Source organism: Macaca thibetana, chromosome 2 (genome assembly GCF_024542745.1).
Source record: "Macaca thibetana thibetana isolate TM-01 chromosome 2, ASM2454274v1, whole genome shotgun sequence".
NCBI lineage: Eukaryota > Metazoa > Chordata > Mammalia > Primates > Cercopithecidae > Macaca > Macaca thibetana.
In genome coordinates, this window is record NC_065579.1 from 184,312,918 (window position 1) to 184,333,057 (window position 20,140).

Sequence of the window (20,140 nt, forward strand, 5' to 3'; positions counted from 1 at the left end):
TGAATAGTAATGTAGTCACTACTGCATCATCCAAACTTTTCCTTGCATGCCTTTGCCAAGTTATCTACTAAGATTTAGGAAAAAAGTTTGTATTATTTTGTTTTTGTTTTTTTTCTGTGAATATGTTTCATAATTATAGATTTTCTTCTGGTTCATAGTTTTTCATTTTAAACATATTTCAAAGGATTGAAATTGGGAATATTTTCTAAGCCAAATTTTACTTAAATAGTAATTCCAGCCTTACTGTGAAAATAATTCCTCTGTTTTCCTCTGTAGGAGCAATGTGGGTTACATTTAACCCTGCTCTGCGATTTCACAAAACAGAATGACTCTTCTGGTTCAGTACATTGGAGATGTGTATGATGTTCTGTTTTTAATTTACTGATATAATGTATTATGTTGTACCAATTAGTAATAGTTTAAAAGGGGGTTAGAAAAAATGCATTAATATGACTGTTATTTATTTATTCTAGTTTTGTCCTACATATTAAACTCGGATATTTTTTGCAAACTAGCAATTTTCATGCTGTTTTAAAATGCCTTTCAAAAAAAGTCAGGTCTTTCAACATTGTATTTATTAAATATCCATGAATGCATATAATGTATATTTATAATATATTCACATTTTGAGCACTCAAAATCTGATCTGATATATTAACTTACTCAATTGTGTGTCTTTATATCTTATGCTTAGTAAATTGTAAGAGTTCTTTGAGTGTTGTGTAAATAAATACAGGTTTTGTTCAAAATGCAAAAAACTGTGGAAGTTTTGCACAAGTGTATAAAGACAGGCATATATTGAATCATTCACAAATAATTTTTCAGTACTTGAAAGTATCCAACTAAAATACACAGATATTTTAAAAGCAAAATGCCCTAAGACTTTTGGAGAAACAAAAAATATTCTTTAGAACATCTATACAGTGTTTAAACGTGGAAAACCCCACAGTTTTCCTTTTTTTTTTTTACTTTTGTCTGACATATTCTGGGGCTCATTTAGGAGGAAACACAATGACTTTCAAGAGCTAGATTTATGGACAAACGGTTTTTCTTCTTTTGCCCGGGGCGGTGGCTCACCCCTGTAATCAACCCGAGCACTTTCAGAGGCCGAGGTGGGCGGATCATGAGGTCAGGAGATCAAGACTATCCTGGCCAACACAGTGAAACCCTGTCTCTACTGAAAATACAAAAACTAGCTGGGCATGATGGCATGAGCCTGTAGTTCCAGCTACTTAAGAGACTGAGGCCGGAGAATCACTTGAACCCGGGAGGCGGAGGTTGCAGTGAGCTGAGATCATGCCATTGCACTCCAGCCTGGCGACATAGCGATACTTTATCTCAAAAAAAAAAAAATACTTTAAACAAATATTTAAAGGTTTTATGAACTTGGGAAGTAAGGATGCCTCATGTTCCATTTGAATGACTGAGGATTTGAATCAAAGTAAAGATATTGATCCAGCAGAATGGATTTTCTATATCCTTAGCAAGGATTTTAAAAGAGAAAAGACCTGTGATGAAGCATCTATTAAACCACCTAATGGACAATCTTAAAAGCACAAGCTTTTAAAGTCTTTTGTGTCATTGGTTTAACAACATTTATCCATCACTAGATTTTGTAGATGAATAAAAAGAAGGTTTGAATCAAATGTTTTATCAGGAAAAAAAAAAAAGCACCTTATTTCTTTTGTAACTGAATAAGTATAATAGGAATTTAAGGTCATATAAAAGTAACATTTAACCTGTTACGGATAATGACTAAAGTGCTAAAAGAAACAACCAAAGACCACTGCACCATCCTATATTGCATAGTGTAGTGAGTGAAGAAATATGGTGGGTTATAACACAAAGTAGCAGTCATCTGCATTGCTCATATTACAGTCTTTGGTTGAAAGAAAATTATAATATTGATAATTTTACTTGTTCACAAAATTAGTTCCTGTGAGTACTCTCATTCATTCAGTTGACAAGCACTTACATAGTTTCTAAGAAAGAGTGCTAGTACCCATTTCTATCCATTGTTTCACTAGAATCATAACATTGTAACCTTATAATATTTTACATTGTGACATTCACATTGCAATACCTCAAGATTAGGTATTAGTCTCAAACGGTGTTACTGAGTATTTGGCATATTCTTAGGAATGCATGCTTATCAAAGCAGAGATCATCTTTATCTTGTACACTGACTTATCCTCATGTCATAGAATAACTACTGGACCTCAATTAAGTAATTGTTGAATAAATAAATAAATGAATAATGGTCTTTTGAAATATATTTTCCAACTGGTGGTTAAATTTGTTAGAAAATCAAATTTACTTGTCACAACTATCTTCTAAGAATAGCAAACAATAATCAAATACTTGGTAAATAATATGCATTGATGTAACTGCTCTGTATGCATTGGCTCATCAAACTCTTACACAGCACACGGAAAATTCTGTTGCTGTCATTGTACAGTATACGAAACATGCTCTGAGGAGTGAAGTTAACACTGATACATTTGTTTGACCCTTTTTCTCCAATGTTAACCACATTTCAGTGAGTTTGTGTTTTCTAGTCTCTCTTAGACTATACTAGCAATTGATGTTTTTCATACTATGTTCTGTTAAAGTCATCAAAATTAACTCTTTCTCTATCTGGTTAAATTAGCACCCAGTCCAAGACTTTGGCTCTATATGATCTGCATATTGTGTACACTCTTATATCTCTCTCACACATCGTTTTCCTCATTGACAGATAGATATATTCTTTTAAAATACACCCACTGTCTCATTTATAAAAACAGGTTCTTCTTATTCACAAACTCTTCTCATCCATAGATAATATAAAAAAAACTCATGATAGCAAATTTGTACTAAGGGAAATTTAGAAATTTTAAAGTGTCTTGCAGATGAAAGATTTGTGAATCTTTGCCTTACTGCAATATTATTACATAAGGGTTTCCAAACTAAATTTATGTAACACTCATCTAAAGATCTCTTGTTACTTAACATTAATCCTAAAGAAAACTATGCACTAACTCACTATTGTGAAGTCACTTTTATTTTACTTCAAAATAGTGGTTCTCATGTGAGGACAATTTCATCCCCTAAGTATATTTGAAAATGTCTGAAGACATTTTTGCTTGTTAGAGGAACAGAGAATAGCAATTAACATCTAATGAGCAGAGGCCAGGAGTGCTGCTAACCATCCCACAGTGCACAGCACAGCCCCACACCAGCCCCCCAAAAACCAAACAGAATTCTCCTGTCCAAAATGTCAATCATACTTTTCTTTAAAATATTTACATTTACTTTATTCATTATCTATTTTCTATTTATTTATTTATTTATTTTTGAGAAAGAGTCTCACTGTGTGGCCCAGGCTGGAGTGAGTGGCGCCATCTCGGCTCACTGCAAGCTCTGCCTCCCAGGTTCACACCATTCTCCTGCCTCAGCCTCCCAAGTAGCTGGGACTACAGACACCGCCACCACGCCCGGCTAATTTTTTGCATTTTTAATAGAGACAGGGTTTCACCGTCTTGGCCAGAATGGTCTCCATCTCTTGACCTCGTGATCCGCCCACCTTGGCCTCCCAAAGTGCTGGGATTACAGGCGTGAGCCACCGCGCCCAGCCTATTTTCTTTATATTTGTCTGTCTATTTATCTATCTATCTCTATCTTCTTTGTTACAACAGATTGGGAGCTACTAGAGAACTGTGGCGCTGTGTGCACTGATATGGATGGCTTATGTTCTCTCACATCATTGCTTACTCCTGAAAGGAAGTAAATGCTTAATACTCTGAATTAGGCCATTGTGATACTCTCCTGAAATGAAAAGCTGTAAATCAAACTCAGTCCACACCTCAAATTCTACCACTTAATAGGAGCAGCGGGGTTAACATACCAAATGTTAACAGGACTCTTTCCGTTCCAGCACTATCTCATGCTCATTTTTTCTGGGTACAATTGTGTTTTTTCTAAGATGTTTAGTTCATTTTTCCCGTTTGTAATTCTGTAGTAAAATTCTCACTTTCCATTTAACTTACATTTCTTAATGCTGAAAATTATCAGGTACTTTTTCTTCAATGGTGTGTTAAATTTCTTTTGATGTTAGTGAATGCTTTTGTGGCAATCATTCATTTATTTGAAAAATATTTCTAAATCACCGTGCATACAAGACACAGTACCACTATTATACAAGGGTTACACATCTGCAAAGACAGCAACCTCTAGGAATACAGTCCTAATAAATTAGATAAATCCTATAAAGTACAAAATAATGCAAACTCAAAATTGGAGGCACGATAGTACCTGGATGATGTATTATGGGAGTTGCCAGAGATGGATAGATTATACATATTTGTCAGAATCAAAGAAGATTACTTAGAAAAGTGGCATTTAAAATAATCCAGAGAAAACACAGTATTTGATCTGGTAGAGATTTTCTAGAGGGAAAGAAAAGAAGGGATTTAAGGCAAAGGAGAAATGAACAAAGTGTTGTATTAAAAAATGTTGGCTGGTGGGAATTGAACAATGAGATCACTTGGACACAGGAAGGGGAGCATCACACACTGGGTCCTATTGTGGGGAGGGGGTAATGGGGAGGGATAGCATTAGGAGATATACCTAATGTAAATGATGAGTTAATGGGTGCAGCACACCAACATGGCACATGTATATATATGTAACAAACCTGCACGTTGTGCACATGTACCCTAGAACTTAAAGTATAATAATAAAAAAAAAAGTTGGCTATATATGAGGCATCTAGAAATAATGTAAAGCATAGAATTCATTATCTGAAAAAACATACTTGAGACCAGCACTATAGGGGGTTGGTTGTATTTTAAAAGCCTTGAATGTCAAGATGTAGAGTTTGGACATTATGTTAGAAGCAATAAGAAATCATCTCGGGTTTGTAAGTATCAGGTTAAGAACCAATATTTAAGAAGACATGTTTGGCAGTGTGTAAAACTGAATGTATCTGGGAGAGGAACAGAAGCAAAGTGTCTGTATCATAAAGCTGGCCCACAAGGAAGACCTTAAAAAGAAGCAAAAGGTACCAGTAAAAATATAGGTAATAAAGGCATCGACACTTTTGTTCATTTTAATTCTTATTATTTATTTATTTTTAGATGGTGTTTCATTTTGTCACCCAGGCTGGAGTGCAGTGGTGCCATCTCGGCTCACTGTAGCCTCGAACTCCTGGGCTTAAGCAGTCCTTCCACTTCAGCCCCTGATGTAGCTGGGCGACAGGAACATGCCACCATGCATGGCTAATTATTTTGTATTTTTTGTAGAGACGTGGTTTCCGCCATGTTGGCCAGGCTGGTTTCAAACTCCTGAGCTCAAGTGATCCGCCTGCCTTGGCCTCCCAAAGTGCTATGACTACAGGCGTGAACCACTGTGCCGGCCCATACATTTTTATACTTGTTGACTCTATGGTACATTATTTTAAGTGCATTTGAAACAGTTCTAACTATGTTTAAGGAATGATATTTCATAACTTGTGTTCTTCCTTTATTAGAGGTCCTCCAATAAAAAGAAAACATTTAATTTTAAAAATAGTTTAAAAATTGGCTTACTTTGCAATTATGATATGAAAACATTGAATCATTTTATAAATCTAAAATACATTATGAAATTTTAGTGACACTATATTTCTTATATTATGAGAAATCTTGCTACTTCAGCGACCTAGGTATTACTTCACCACTAACTCATCAATTATCCCCAACTACAATAAAAAGAATAACATAATAAGAAAATAGATATATATACAATGATACAAGAGTGGGGATGTCCATATAATAACAACTAGTCACATGTGGCTATTTCAACTTAAATGTAATTCAATTATGTTTAAGTAAAATGTAAATAGTATTTCCTTAGTCACAATACCCACACTTCAATTGCCAAGTAGCCACAGGGAGCTGATTACTGGCTACTATCTGGAGATAGAGAACATTTCTATTATCATAGAAAGTTATATTGGACAATGCTGGGGTAGAAGGTTTATACAAGTGATATAAATCATCACTGTTACCTAATCTCTATGTGCTTATAGGATTTTCTTTTGTAAATATTTAAAAGAAGTATAAAAACAAAAACACCACATTGTAGTTCTGTTTGCTACTGTGTTTGTTGTTTTTGCTTCCATGATATCAGTTGAGAATTCACAATTTTTCATTTTCTGCTTATAATGGCAGGAGAAGGAAATTAATAAAGACACCCCAAAATTATTAGAAAAATTGGAAGATAAATGTAAAGAGAAAATAGTGAAGCTCAAGCCTCTTAAAATGACAGTAAAACAAATTTTTGCTTTTGATACTGTAGATAAATTGTATCAAGCTCAAAAATGGATGAGTTGGAACAGTTTCTAATACAAGGAAGGACTTCATCACACAATATTTTGCAACCATAAGATTTTGCTAAAAGGAAAATATGACAATGTTCTTTAACCTTTTATGATTTTTGAACATAAGAATTTACTTTACATAGTACGTAAATGGAAACATGTTGAAAGCATTTGGTGATGAGGAAATTTTAAGAGTATATTTTAGTTGTATTTTAATTGCTCTTTATAAATCTAAAAAGGAAAATGTTTGGCAATTATGGAATAAATATATTTTATTCTTCTGGGTAAAATTATGAGCCATCAAATTTTTTTTAAAGTATTGCATTCTGACAATGCTAGTGAAAGAAGAACCAAAAAGCAATGACAAGATAGGACACAGTAGAGATGTATTTTGAAGCTGGACTCATTATTTACAAGATGGATATATTTCAGGATCATGCATGCCAATTATTGCTCAATTTGTATATATATACCATTAAAACCAAAAAATATATAATAAAAATTAAGGTTTTTCTGTTTAAATTTTGTATTAAAAGTTCTAATAAAATTTGTTTTGTTCTCTCCTTTTGTTATTAAAAAATTACTTAGAATATGAAACCAAAAAAGTGTGGCCCAGATAGTAAATATGGCTATTTTGTTTCCTGATACATTGAGGATTAATAAAGTTTAATATATTGATTAATCACATTTTGATTATAATTGTGATACAAATTACAACAATTTATAATTACAAATTGACCAACATAAAATAATTATAATATCGAAGAAGAAGAAAGGAAAGAAGGGAAAGAAGGAGAAGGAAGGAAAAAGAAAGAAGGAGAAAGAAGGAGAAAGAAGAAGAAAGAAAGGAAGAGAAAGAAGAAGGAGAAGAAGAAGGAGGAGAAGAAGGAGAAGGAAGAGGAAGAAGGTGAAGATGTTGATGAATCTGCAGCAGCAGCAGAATCATCTGAGGACTGACACTACCCAACTTCAAGAAACAGTATAAAACTACAGTACTCAAAACAGTAAGGTATTGGTGAAAAAGGAGACATATAGATCAGTGGAAAAAATGGGATCCCAGAAAGAGACTCAAGCAAAAACAATCAACTATGTAAAGGAGCAAATACAATTCAATGGAGAGAGGATTGTCTTTTTAACAAGTGGTGCTGGAACAATTGGACATTCACATACAAAAACATGAATCTAAACATAGATCTTACACATTTCAAAAATTAATTCAAATGAAACATTGATCTAAGTGTAAAACACAAAACTCTAAAACTTCTGCAAAATAACGTAGAAGAAAATCCAAGTGACCTTGGATTCGATTATGACATTTTAGATACAGATTTAAAAGCACAATTCATTAAAAAGGTAATTTGGACTTCACTAAAACTAAACATGTTTACTCTGCAAAAGACACTGTTAAATGAATGAAAAGATAAGCCACATACTATTAAAATGTATACAAAGTGTATCTAATAAAGGACTGATATCCAAAATATACAAAGAACTTTAAAAATGCATCAATAAGTAAACAAATAATTAAATTTAAAAGTTAGCAAAAGATCTAAACTTTTCCAAGGTAGATATGTCAAACTTTAATCTAGACATCTCACCAAAAAAAGGTATACAGAAATAAAATAAACAGATACAAAATTAATATCATACATCATTAGGAATTGCAAACTAAAGTAACGAGATGCTACTGCACACCTATTAGAATGACTAAAATTCAAACTACTGACTCACCAAACACTGGTGAGAATGGAGCAACAGAAACTCTCATCTATTGCTGATGGTAATGCAAAATGGCTCAGCCACTTTGAAAGTGAGTTTTTACTTTCAAGTGCTAAACATGGTCTTGCCATACAATCGTCCAATCAAGCTCTTTGGTATTTATCCAAATGAGCTGAATACTTATGTCTGCATGAAAACCTATGCATGATGTTTCTAGCAGTTGTGTTCACAATTGCCAGAACTTGGAAGAAACCAAGATACTGTTCAATACGTGAACAGATAAACAAATTCTAGTACAACCATTCAATTAAATGTTATTCAGCAATAAAAACAGATGAGTTACGAAGTCATGAAAAGACGTGCTGGAACCTTAAATGCATATTGCTAAGTGAAAGAGGCGAGTCCAAAGAGACTACCTCCTGCATAATTCCCATTATATGACATTCTAGAAAAGGCAAAACTATAGTCAGTAAAAAGATCACTGGTTACCAGGTCTTGTGGGAGAAGGAAAGTGAGATAAAGAGGTGGAGCACAAGAGATTTTTTGGGCTGTGGAACTAAATTGGATGATGTAACACTAGAAACATGACATTATACACAGGTCAAAACCCACAGAACTATACAATGCAGAGTGAACCCTAATGTAAAGGAGGTACTTTAGTTAACAATAATCTATCAATATTAGTTCTTCAGTTGTAACAAAAATAACACAATAATGCAAGATGTTAATAATAGGGGAAACTATAAGGGGAGTGGGGAGAAGGTGTATATGGGAACTCTCTGTACTTTCTGCTCAACTAATCAGTAAACCCAAAACTGCTCTTAAAAATGAAGTATATTATTTAAAAAAAAAAAAAAAAAAGGAAAACAGACTATTGGACCCAGATGGTAAATAGCAATGACAATTTTTCCTAATATATCAAGAGCCAATCCAGTAAAGTCTAATATATTGATTTATTACAGTCATTTTCTAACTATACATTTTTCTCATGGAAATCGTGTGTATGTCTGTGTCTGTGTGTGTGTGTTTATCTGTTTATAGTTTATTCAGAAAGTGGAAATACAAAAATTCCAAAATATTGGGCATTAAATATCTAGTCATTTTTTTAATAAGAAAGATGCCTGTAGCTATCTTTTAAAAATAGACATAAAGTAGAATAAGTTATTAAATTGAAAGTTAAAAACATTAGGTATTAAAAAGATGTATATTTTTACTTGTCACAGTTATTTATGTCTCATTTTTATCCAGTTTTTATTCTCTATTAGACTGACTTAAAAATAATTGAAAAGATTTGCTGACATCTCTACTATCCATTCATTCCATAATTTTGATGTTATGTTTTACTGCCTTTTTATGAAATTATGTTTTTAAATAATTTTAAAACTTCCAAAAAGTTTTATGAATGTGTACTTGATGATAAGCTTAATTAGGAAATTTGAGAGTATGTTATGTCAATTTTATATACACATTTATTGACTTTCAATTTGGAATTCCCATTCATGAATATATACATCCTCTTCAATGAGTTTTAATAACACACACACAAATTGTTATATAATATTAATAATGTAAAAATGGCACAAAAACAACATTTTGAATCATTGCCTTTAGATGGCTTAAAATACTTGGTGATTCAATTACTTTTAATAGTTAACATAATTATTCTTATCCTTTATAAAATAAAAAATAATGTCCCATAAGCAAAATATGCCAGTAATATATACTGTTGGTAATATATGTAACTTACATAGATGTAACTTCTCTGAAAAAAATTAAAAATTTGTTGGAATCTCAAATAGTGGTCACACTCTAGGCTATCTTTATTGACATAATGAAATGCATCTCTTACTAAACAGCATAGACCTCACCTTATGATTCTAGCACATGTACCATTTCATTAGCTTTTTGAAATATCTTAGACTCAATTAAAATTCTTTTAAGGCATTCCCAGGCATAAATATGACATTTTGTTAGTCAAAAGAACAGTTCAGTTCTAAAAAATGTAACCTAAATATAATTTTCATTTCACCTTTCCTGTTTCCTTTTATATTCTGTGCCCTTGTACTATATATAATTTATGGTAGACAAGATAATTAGATAATTAGCATTTCATAAATGAGATGCCAGATGAGTGAGATATTCTATTTTGAACGCTTCTTGGAACATTCGCCTTCCTATCTGATAGGCCGATATAGCCTGAAACATTTAATGTAAAATACACAGAAAGGTAGTGAAAGCAAAGAGCATATAACTAACACAGGGTGATTTAAAATAAACTGGCCTGGACTAGAGAAATGTACGGGTTTGTGTAGTGTAGACTGCATAAACAAGAACTTTATTATTTTTTATAAGTGAAAAAGGACAACAGCGAAGAAGACATGGAATAAAGAATCTCTACTCATATCTGAGAATCAAAAGACAGTATAAACAACTGAATTAGCAAACTTTAAACCCATCTGTATTGAATATTGTCTTCTATAATCAGAATCTTATTTTTAATCTATTTCATTGTTTTGGAACTAAAGGGAGAACTGATCAAGCATATTAATTGGTCCAGAAAAGTAACAAAAAAGTACAGGGAAGAATTTAGTTTCTCTGGGCACAAAGTAATTATCTTTAAAAGAGAGTAAGGAAAGGAATGAATCTCTTTAGAAATAGTTCAATACATTTAAAAAATGTAAGTTTTTAAGAGAAAAATGGATTGACTTTATTAGTCATTTGCATGGTAACTAGAATAGAGATATAATCATCAAGAAGGTAAAGGTCAGGACTGTCAATTGACCATTTAACCCCTTAAAAAGATATAATTTTAGTAACAATTGGACCCACACGTTTTTCTGTTATTTTAAATATACATGATATATTTCTTATTTTCATTCATTATTAACCTAATTAATTTCATTTAAACACAATTTTAACACATCAGCTTATTTCCCTCTCTTCCTTCCTTCCTTCCTTCAGCCACTCATTCCTTCCTTTCCTTGATGCTCAGATCAAATTGTTTGTGTGCACATGCAGGATCTCCTCTACAAGCTCTTTTAACTATTTATTGCTTTAAACATTAATAACCTTCATGTGTAAATAGTGACTCATTTTTATAGGCAAAGCCCAGTACTGTTAAAGGAAGTACTAAAAACATTAACGATAGCATAAGATTTCATGATGAGATGAATTACATATAAAATGTACTTTACTATTCACACATTTTTAAAATTTGAACCCTTATTTTTCTATATTTTCAGTTATTTTGTTACAGTATTAAAATGCTTTTTCAGGAAAAAAACGCAACAGTCTGACATATTTTAGTTTTCTGTCTCTTGCGCTTTTCATTTTCATTGAGTTTTTTTCATGTAATTTTTGTCAATGATACATACAGAAAATGAATATTCAGTCATTTTCTTCTTTTCTGTGTTTTGTGTAGAGTAATTTCTATGAGTGCAGATATATTATTTCTACTGAGATTTAAATAATATCGGACTCATACAATTTGTTCTTCTAAAAATTAACTCACAGATAAAAAGTTATTTTACAAAGAAATCTGTGTGAAAATGGGAGGACGAATTTGAGTTTTCATTGATTAATTTATAAAAGTGGCTTTTCCCACTGCTCAGTTGTGAAGCTTGCTCTTCCCGATTATGTGAAATCTGCAGGCATTTGTGATTCACTGTGAAAGTTCTGCTTTTCATTTTCTTAAGTTTCAGTTTTAAAAGAAATCTCTTTCATCATGGTGGCAGCATTTAAATGTATGATTAATATTTTATTTTTAAAAACGTTGCTCTGTTATATTTTACAGGCTAGATTCATATAAATTGTATATCACAAGGTTATAGACTTAACATAGTTAAGCTCTTGAAATATAATTCCTCCTGCTATACTTTTTTTGTTATACTCTTGGCATTGTATGCTTAACTTTAATTTTCTTATTGCTCACCAAACTTAGGTTTCTACAATATCACAGGATTTTTATTTCAGATGTAGTCATAGCTGTTTCCATTATTGTAGGAATATATATTTATTCTTTTGACTTACCACTGAAAACAATATCATCTCTGTGGATCCGAAATGCTAAATGTTCCTCCATTTGGGCCAGCCTTTTAGGATTTTCCTCACAAGAATATTGTCAGACAATGGAGAACTACTAAACTTATGCTCCATAAATCCTAGATTAACCCATCTTCTTCCTTTCCAAGCCTGAGCTCTACTTTCCCTCTTCTCATTCATGGAAAGTTCCATATCATCTAGATTACACATGTGGATCTATGTGCAGCCATGATCTACTGTCTCCGGAAACAACCATTGAGATGTTGTTACCATTATTCTAAGATCTTTATGAAGACCACATGGATTTGCTCCGTTTGCTCTAATTTTGACGCTGACTGTTGCTCAATGTCTCCTTTCCACCCTCTACTCATTTAGTCTCTGGGGAATGTTCTGCATGCTTAAAGAAACATTTAGCATTATCATCAGTTTTAATTAACTTCACGTACTTGAATGATGGTATGCTAGATGCTAGGAAAATAATTTAAATAGATCTGGTTTCTGCCTTCTAGCCATTTACATATTAAACCGTGATAGAATGAGATGCTATTTTTAATTGGCTAGCCATGAAAAGTGTAACATTTTTAATATAAAACTTCCTTTAAAAATTAGATAATTCAATTGCCTTCCTCCATGAATTTTTACTCATTCATACATATTGAAATATGGTTAATAGCTAAAATGCTCAAGAATTGTATAATACTTCCATTTTGGATTTCCAAAGTCATGAAAATGACCTTGGCAGCTGACATACAGGCTAAAATATTCTCAATAGACAATTTTCCAGAATGTGTAGAGTAATCAAATAAAGGTAGTCTGTGACTGTGGCGTGGAATAAAACAAAGACAAGTTCATCTTATGACCAGGAGTGAAACAAGACAGAGACCAGGACCCTTGATGTCCACAAAAGTTTGCATAATTAACTATTGTTTCTTTATAATAATGAACCTACAATATTTTCATTTTTTAGCTAAAGTTACTCATACACTCATCATTGACATGCTCCTAATCCTGAGAACACACAATCCAGAAGCACAGCCTAACTCCTATAACAAGTCTCTTCTCACTGTTTCTTACCTCCATCCAGAGATTCATCTGCTGTGTTTTCTCCTTAGCCAAAGAAACTTAAATAAATCTAGTTTTGCTTGACTATTGGTAGACTTTTGGTGATCTGTGACTGGCAGTGGTCTTCATAGCTCTTATGACTGACTTTTATTATTTTATTTAATTATATGTTGGAATTTACAGTTAACTAAGTAGTCAACTATTATTTTAAATTTAGTTTTACTTTGCTTTGTATGTAAATATTAAAGAGTTTAAATTAAAATGCTGTTGATACGGGTCCTTTAAAAATATTGTTACACGGCCGGGCGCCGTGGCTCCCACCTGTAATCCCAGCGCTTTGGGAGGCCGAGGTGGGCGGATCATCTGAGGTCAGGAGTTCAAGACCAGCCTGACCAACATGGAGAAACCCCGTCTCTACTAAAAAGTACAAAAAAAAAAATGAGCCAGGCGTGGTGGTGCGCATGCCTGTAATCCCAGCTACTCGGGAGGCTGAGGCAGGAGAATTGCTTGAACCTGGGAGGCAGAGTTTACGGTGAGCTGAGATCGCGCCATTGCACTGCAGCCTGAGCAACAAGAGAGCAAAACTCCATCTCAAAAAAAAATAATAATAATAATAATAATAATATATTTATAGTTAAAAAAATTTTGTATTTTGAGAGACCCACTGATGTAAGAAAAAGAAATAGGAAAAGGAAGGCAATTGACATTTATTCAGTCTATTAAATGTCATGAACTTGACTTAAGTTCAAGGAATTAATTCTCTAGCTTATCATCACATCCCTACAGGAATGACTCCTCTAGTTTATAACCAAAGCTCAACCAGTTGCAGTAATTTTCCCAAAGCCAAAATACAAATAAATGTCAAAATTGACAGATAATCTCCATGTGGGCGCCACAGTATGCTTCTTTCTGAATTTGCTTTAAGGAGAATAGGAGTAAATTACTAAAACTAACCTAATTGAAATCATTTAAACATTATAGTATTTTCAATAACTACTAAACTAAGAATAATTTTTAAAACAATAAGCATATTATAGTCAGCTTTATATTTTCCAAATAAAAAGTAACCAAAAAATTCTAGTTTACCTGGCAATTCTCCAATCTTTTCTCCTAACACTCTGTATTTTTCTCCTAGTCCACTCTACTCCGGTATCACTGGCACCCTTGCTATTCCTAGAAATAAAAACAGTAAACTTGCTACCTCAGGGTCTTTGTGCTTGCCCTTCCCTCTGCATTACACCAACACACATAGTCGCTTTCGCTTTCCTTAATCTCCATTTCCGCCTCTTGACTGCCCTCCTCTCCTTTATTTTCCTTGCTGCCATGTGCTTATCAATATGTACTTAGTACTTACCAATATGTAACATGTGATATGTTGCATTTATTTATTTATTTTCATCCCTACCTAGAATGGAGGCTGTAAGAGAAATGAAGTTTGTTGGTGATAGTGGAGGTGATTATTTTGACACTTTGGAGACAAACTCAATTTGTGTTTTTGTTTGTCTTGGTCATTGCTGTAACCCTAGTGCCCAAAACAATGCCTATTACATAGTAGCCGCTAAAAAATTTTGTTGAACAAATAAATGAAAACAAAATGCAATGAAACATATTGAAACAGTACTTAGAGTTTAGCATTTTAGGATTTGGTGTAATTGCATATCACACACAAATTCTAAGCTCAAGCTATAATTTTGTCACAAATAGAAAGAGAAAACAAAATCTTCATTACCTAGAAAATCAAATACTGCAATTTAGAACATATTATCTCCCATACCTAGAAAATCCAATACTGCAATTCAGAACATATTATCTCCTATCCTCTATTCTTTTATATTTTACTTCACATATTTCAATTCATTCATTTTTATTTTGATTAGTATATATAATTGTCTACTAAAACCTTGCTAAGTACTAAAACTGCCATGATCACAAGTTTGCTAGTTGTGTGACTCAGCCTCTATAGTCTTCAGAATCCTTGTGTGTATCTTGTGACTAATGAGAGTAACTACTCCGGGCAACTATTAGTAAATGAGTACTCAATGACATAATACCAGCAAAACATTTAGCACTGCCCCTGGTCTATTAGATTCACAAAATTAATTTTGTTCTTACTGATTATGAATAATGATGATGAAGAAAACATAATAAATATGTTCCTATATTTATACAACATTAGTATATACCACAAAGAAGGTAAAACTAGTCTAACTTTAAAAAGCATAGCTGAGAAGCCACATTTGCATAGGATAAAGTTATTTTAATATAACACTGTTCATCAAAGCCCTCTCAGATTACCAATTCTCAGTGATTTTGCCCAAATTACCACTTTTTCTCCCCCACCCTTACGTGCACACCTACCTAAAGCCACAATTTGAAACATAGGGGTATTAACCTTATACATCTCCTTCAATGTTCCTCACTGTTACAAATGAAACTCAGGCAAGGAGTGTTTTCCTTTGAACCTGATTAATACCAGCGAGTGTAGTTTTACTTCATTTTGCTGTGGATTTTACTGCACCTTTACTATGACTTCAGGTAGTTTTGAAATGATCTGAGATGCAGATGAAGAGATTTGCTGCAGAGATAAAGGAGGGGGAAGCAGTGTTTACTTACAGTGTATTTCTAGCACCTGCATGGCTACCTGAGGGGTGGCATTGAGGGATTCGTGATCTACTCTGCAGATGACCGCCACTCCATCATCACTCCGGTCCACTCGGAAGTCCAGTGTGCTGCTGACAGTGAATGTCTTGCGATTTGCATCCTCTTCTTTTAAATATTTTACATCTGAAAATAAAATATGAATTTTAAAATGTGACACCTTTCAAAATAAAACAGATTGCATTTATTCAAGATAATGGAAACACCTTCTCCCTATCTTTATCAATTTTTAAGAAGCAAACATTTGTGATTTTAACATTTAATCTATTTCAATGCAATTAAATAAAAATATACTTACTTTAAAAATAAATTCTAAGGGTTAGATCCAGAAAGACAATAAAAGGGTAGGGCGCAGCAATTTTATTTCTTTGGTCTCAGGCTTACCTAGCTTATAATCTGTCACAAGATACTCTTACATACTCCATTAAAACAATGTATGTCATCTTACAAAAGTAGTCTTTCTTTTCTCTTAGCTGTAAGTTTTACTAAAACATAATCTTAATTTTCTGAGCCACAAGCACAGTTGGGAAGGGCAAAGCATATGGCTGTGCTTAAAATAAAGCACAATGCATTTGAAATATAACTTTAACATGAACAATGTGAGGTGAACATAAATTGCTAAAGAATACTTAGGATGAGAAAGTTGTCATCTTTGGAAAGAAAAGGAGCACAGTCATCTGAATATTTTGAATACTTAAGTATATATTTGCAGTGAAATTTACATTGAGATGAATGCTCTTCACTTGGCTGAGGAATTTATTTCAGCATGAATAAGAGTACTTTCTACAAGATGTGAATTCATTTATCGATATTTAAACTTGCTGTGCATGATTTAGATCCATCGTTAAATGGTGCACTAAAGGATTATTTGTACTCTGTGGAAAAGAAGTTTAATAATACTTTGCTTAATTTGTAATTTCTCAAGTCTGAAGTAGCTGATAAGAAGAGGATAATTTTTAAAGGTTTAGAAATCAAACTGATAGGATAAGGTTAAGGTATCATTATAACAACATCTTAAATTTAGTTGATAGAAAAATGTATTCAATTTTCTTATGCTTTCTGTCATTTTTTTACATCATTCAGTATCAAATAAACTTTGATATTGTCAGGAAATAAGTCCTTTCACATAAAATATTTGATTTTAACACATATTAAGTAATTTATTTTAAAAACATTTTAAAATGTATTAATAACAAAAATGAATAAATTCAGTTTCTCAATCTTTGTGCCTTATGCAAAGATTGGATTTGCATGTAATATTTGATTAATAGACATATGCAAGGTTCACTATCACTTATTTCAGAAGTATGAATTTACCATATTGAGTGATTTTAAAGATAAATAAAATAACCATTAGTAAAACATAAAATGGATAGACATGTCTTGTTCTTGAAAATGTGTTTGTATTTGGGTTCACATATTAAGGGAAAACGACCTAATTAAGATTTTTACCTCAAAATGTTTTATGTATGTTAGGCAATTCTGAAGAGTAAGAAAATCTCTAACATTTAGAAAGGAGAACAGAAGCATGAAATCTCAATTCCATCTTTTAACTGAAAGTAAATCATGCAGGAGACAGAATTCTATGCAGAATTTTTTATAAACGTGTGTCCTGTGAAATATCTCATCTCATTTTTACTAAAGTCATTTACTAAGATTTTGGCACTTGAAAATTAGGTACAATTCCATTAAAAAATGTTAAATAAAAGACACAATGACTTTTCAGCCAAAATATGTCAGAACAATTCAGATGCATTAATGATTCTTTGCTTATATTTAAAATATTATAAGGTTCTTTTACTTTTCAGTTTCATAGATTTATACAAATATGTTGCCTCATTTTTACATTTATTTTCTTTTTTTATAACTCTGTGCCCAATGTTTACTTGTTCCTAGCTCTAAGCAGTGTCAGAGTGAGAAAATATCGATCTCTTGACAAATGATTCTTATAATTATGCTGCACAATATATGAGAAATTACTGCAAAGTATTACTGCTGGTTGTTTACTTTTTATAACAGCTGCACTTTAAGAACTCACACATCTGCTTCTTTTAGCTGTTTCCCTTACAAAAGTAGCATTTAATGTAATATTAATTGGACACATAAAATTTGATAGCAACTATATAAATCATAAAATGTTAATGAACTCATTCAAGTAAAATTTTAAAAAGTGTAAATTTGTTGATTTTAATATTGGCTAATGTGATAGATTATAGGGTTACCCGAAGCCTTAAGATGAACAGAAAAAACATTGAAAAGAGCCAATCATAGTATCTTTTCTCATATTTTAGGCTGACCTTCTTCCCCAAAGAAATGAATAGGAAAGATACTTAAAATATATCTCTACTTTCCTGTTCTATATTTTTAAAATAACGATGCATTACACAGTTATAGAGTCAACAGAAATTTTCTTTACATTGCATAGTTTATTTGCTGATACTATATGTATCCTTCTTTCAGGTTCTATTCATTTTCCTTTCTTTTGCATGACAGTTATATTACACGGTGATTAAGAATAGTCTTCTCAAAATGCAACGCACATATGATCTTGTTAAAATGCAGATTCTCATTCAGTAGGTTAGGGTGTGGAGTCTGAGAGTCTGCTGCTGGCCCACAGACCATATTTTGAGGAGCAAGAGTATAGTGCAAACATTTGACACTGGAGACATAACTAAAGGTGGACTGGGAATGTTGGCACTTACTCTTCCCATCTTTTTCTCTTTTTCTCTCTCTCGTTATTTTTTAATTGTTCCTCTTCAAAAACTTCCACTGGACATTATATATATATATCTATATATACACACACACACACACACATCTCTCTTCATTTTACATATTTCAAAATATATATATACACACACACATATCTTCATTTTACATATTTCAAAATATGCACGTCCTATATATTATGTAATGTGTTAATGAAATGACTAGAAAACCTTGAGAACCAACAAGAAACAGAGGAACTTGCAGAATTTCTTTCATAATCCACTTCTAATCCACTCCTCCTACTCTCTCTACTAGATCTTCTGGACATTTAAATAGTCAAAACGGTGGTCACTCTTGGTGAGTCGGGTGGGAAACTGACTGGGAGAGAATATATTCGGGTTTTCTGGAGTTATGGAAATGCTCTACATCAAAAGGGGTGTGAGTTCATCTGCTTTGTAATTTGTGTCAAAATTTTATAGTTAAGATTAGTTCATTTCAATGTATGTAAATTTTCCCTCAAAAATCACAACTGTAGGCTGGGCGTGGTGGCTCACGCCTGTAATCCCAGCACTTTGGGAGGCCGAGACGGGCGGATCACAAGGTCAGGAGATCGAGACCATCCTGGCTAACACGGTGAAACCCCGTCTCTACTAAAAATACAAAAAATTAGCCGGGCGAGGTGGCGGCGCCTGTGGTCCCAGCTCCTCGGGAGGCTGAGGCAGGAGAATGGCGGGAACCCGGGGGCGGAGCTTGCAGGGAGCCAAGATGGCGCCGCTGACTCTGGCCTGGGCGACAGAGTGAGACTCCGTCTCAAAATAAAAACAAAAAAAAAACATAACTGTAAGTTATAGTAATAATTACAATTGAGTGGAGAGTAATTAGAGGGATAGATGAAAAAAATGGCTGAATGTTGATACATTTAAAACTGGTGATGGCATGCAGTGTCTCATTCTATTATTGTGCTTACTTTGCATATGTCAGAAATTTTTCTATAATAAAATTTTTAAACATAGCGAACGAAAAATTCCTCAAGTATAACTGTTAATGAAAATTAGTTGCCTGAACATTTCTTGGTAAAGTCTCAAGATAAAGGACTTTCTATTAGTTTTTATATTAATCTTTATAAAATTTAAATTGTAGAATAGCAATATCCTTATATTCAGGAGATTAGATCTTTTGTCTTAGCAAGAACTAAGGTGAAAAGAGAAATAGCAAATGTAGGTTTGAGCGCTGGAGCACCCAAAGTGAATAAGTTTAAATGCCTCAAGTTAGGTTAGCTGGGGAAAAATAAATAAATAAATAAATAAGCAGCCAAGATATCTGGATTTTCTTACATCCAATTTTTTTCACAAAATATATTTCAAGAGATACTTTCATATCTATCTTCCCTAGGTTTATAATATTAGGCCACCAGGCTCTATATCTAGTTTCTGGCCACTTTTAGACTGAAGTTTTGGAAAAAGAAAATCCTCTTAAGTGAAGTTTCTAGAGAAGTTGCCTTGTCTCCACAGTGATGCTAATATACCTTGAGTAGTATAATCTCAACTACTTTGGTTTCTTTGCTTTCTCCACTTTTGCAATTTTGGTGCTATTTATACAGACTGAAAAAGA

General features: G+C 32.8%; 1 protein-coding gene across 4 annotated transcripts in view; it reads right to left on the bottom strand.

Annotated features, from left to right (window-relative positions):
• Positions 1–20,140, bottom strand: part of CADM2 (cell adhesion molecule 2) — a 1,083,199-nt gene that overhangs the window by 129,489 nt on the left and 933,570 nt on the right. For all 4 annotated transcript variants that reach the window (XM_050782110.1, XM_050782111.1, XM_050782109.1 and 1 more), the window contains one exon: positions 15,776–15,946. In XM_050782110.1, the coding sequence (XP_050638067.1) occupies positions 15,776–15,946 (171 nt within the window). The remainder of the gene's footprint in view (positions 1–15,775; positions 15,947–20,140) is intronic.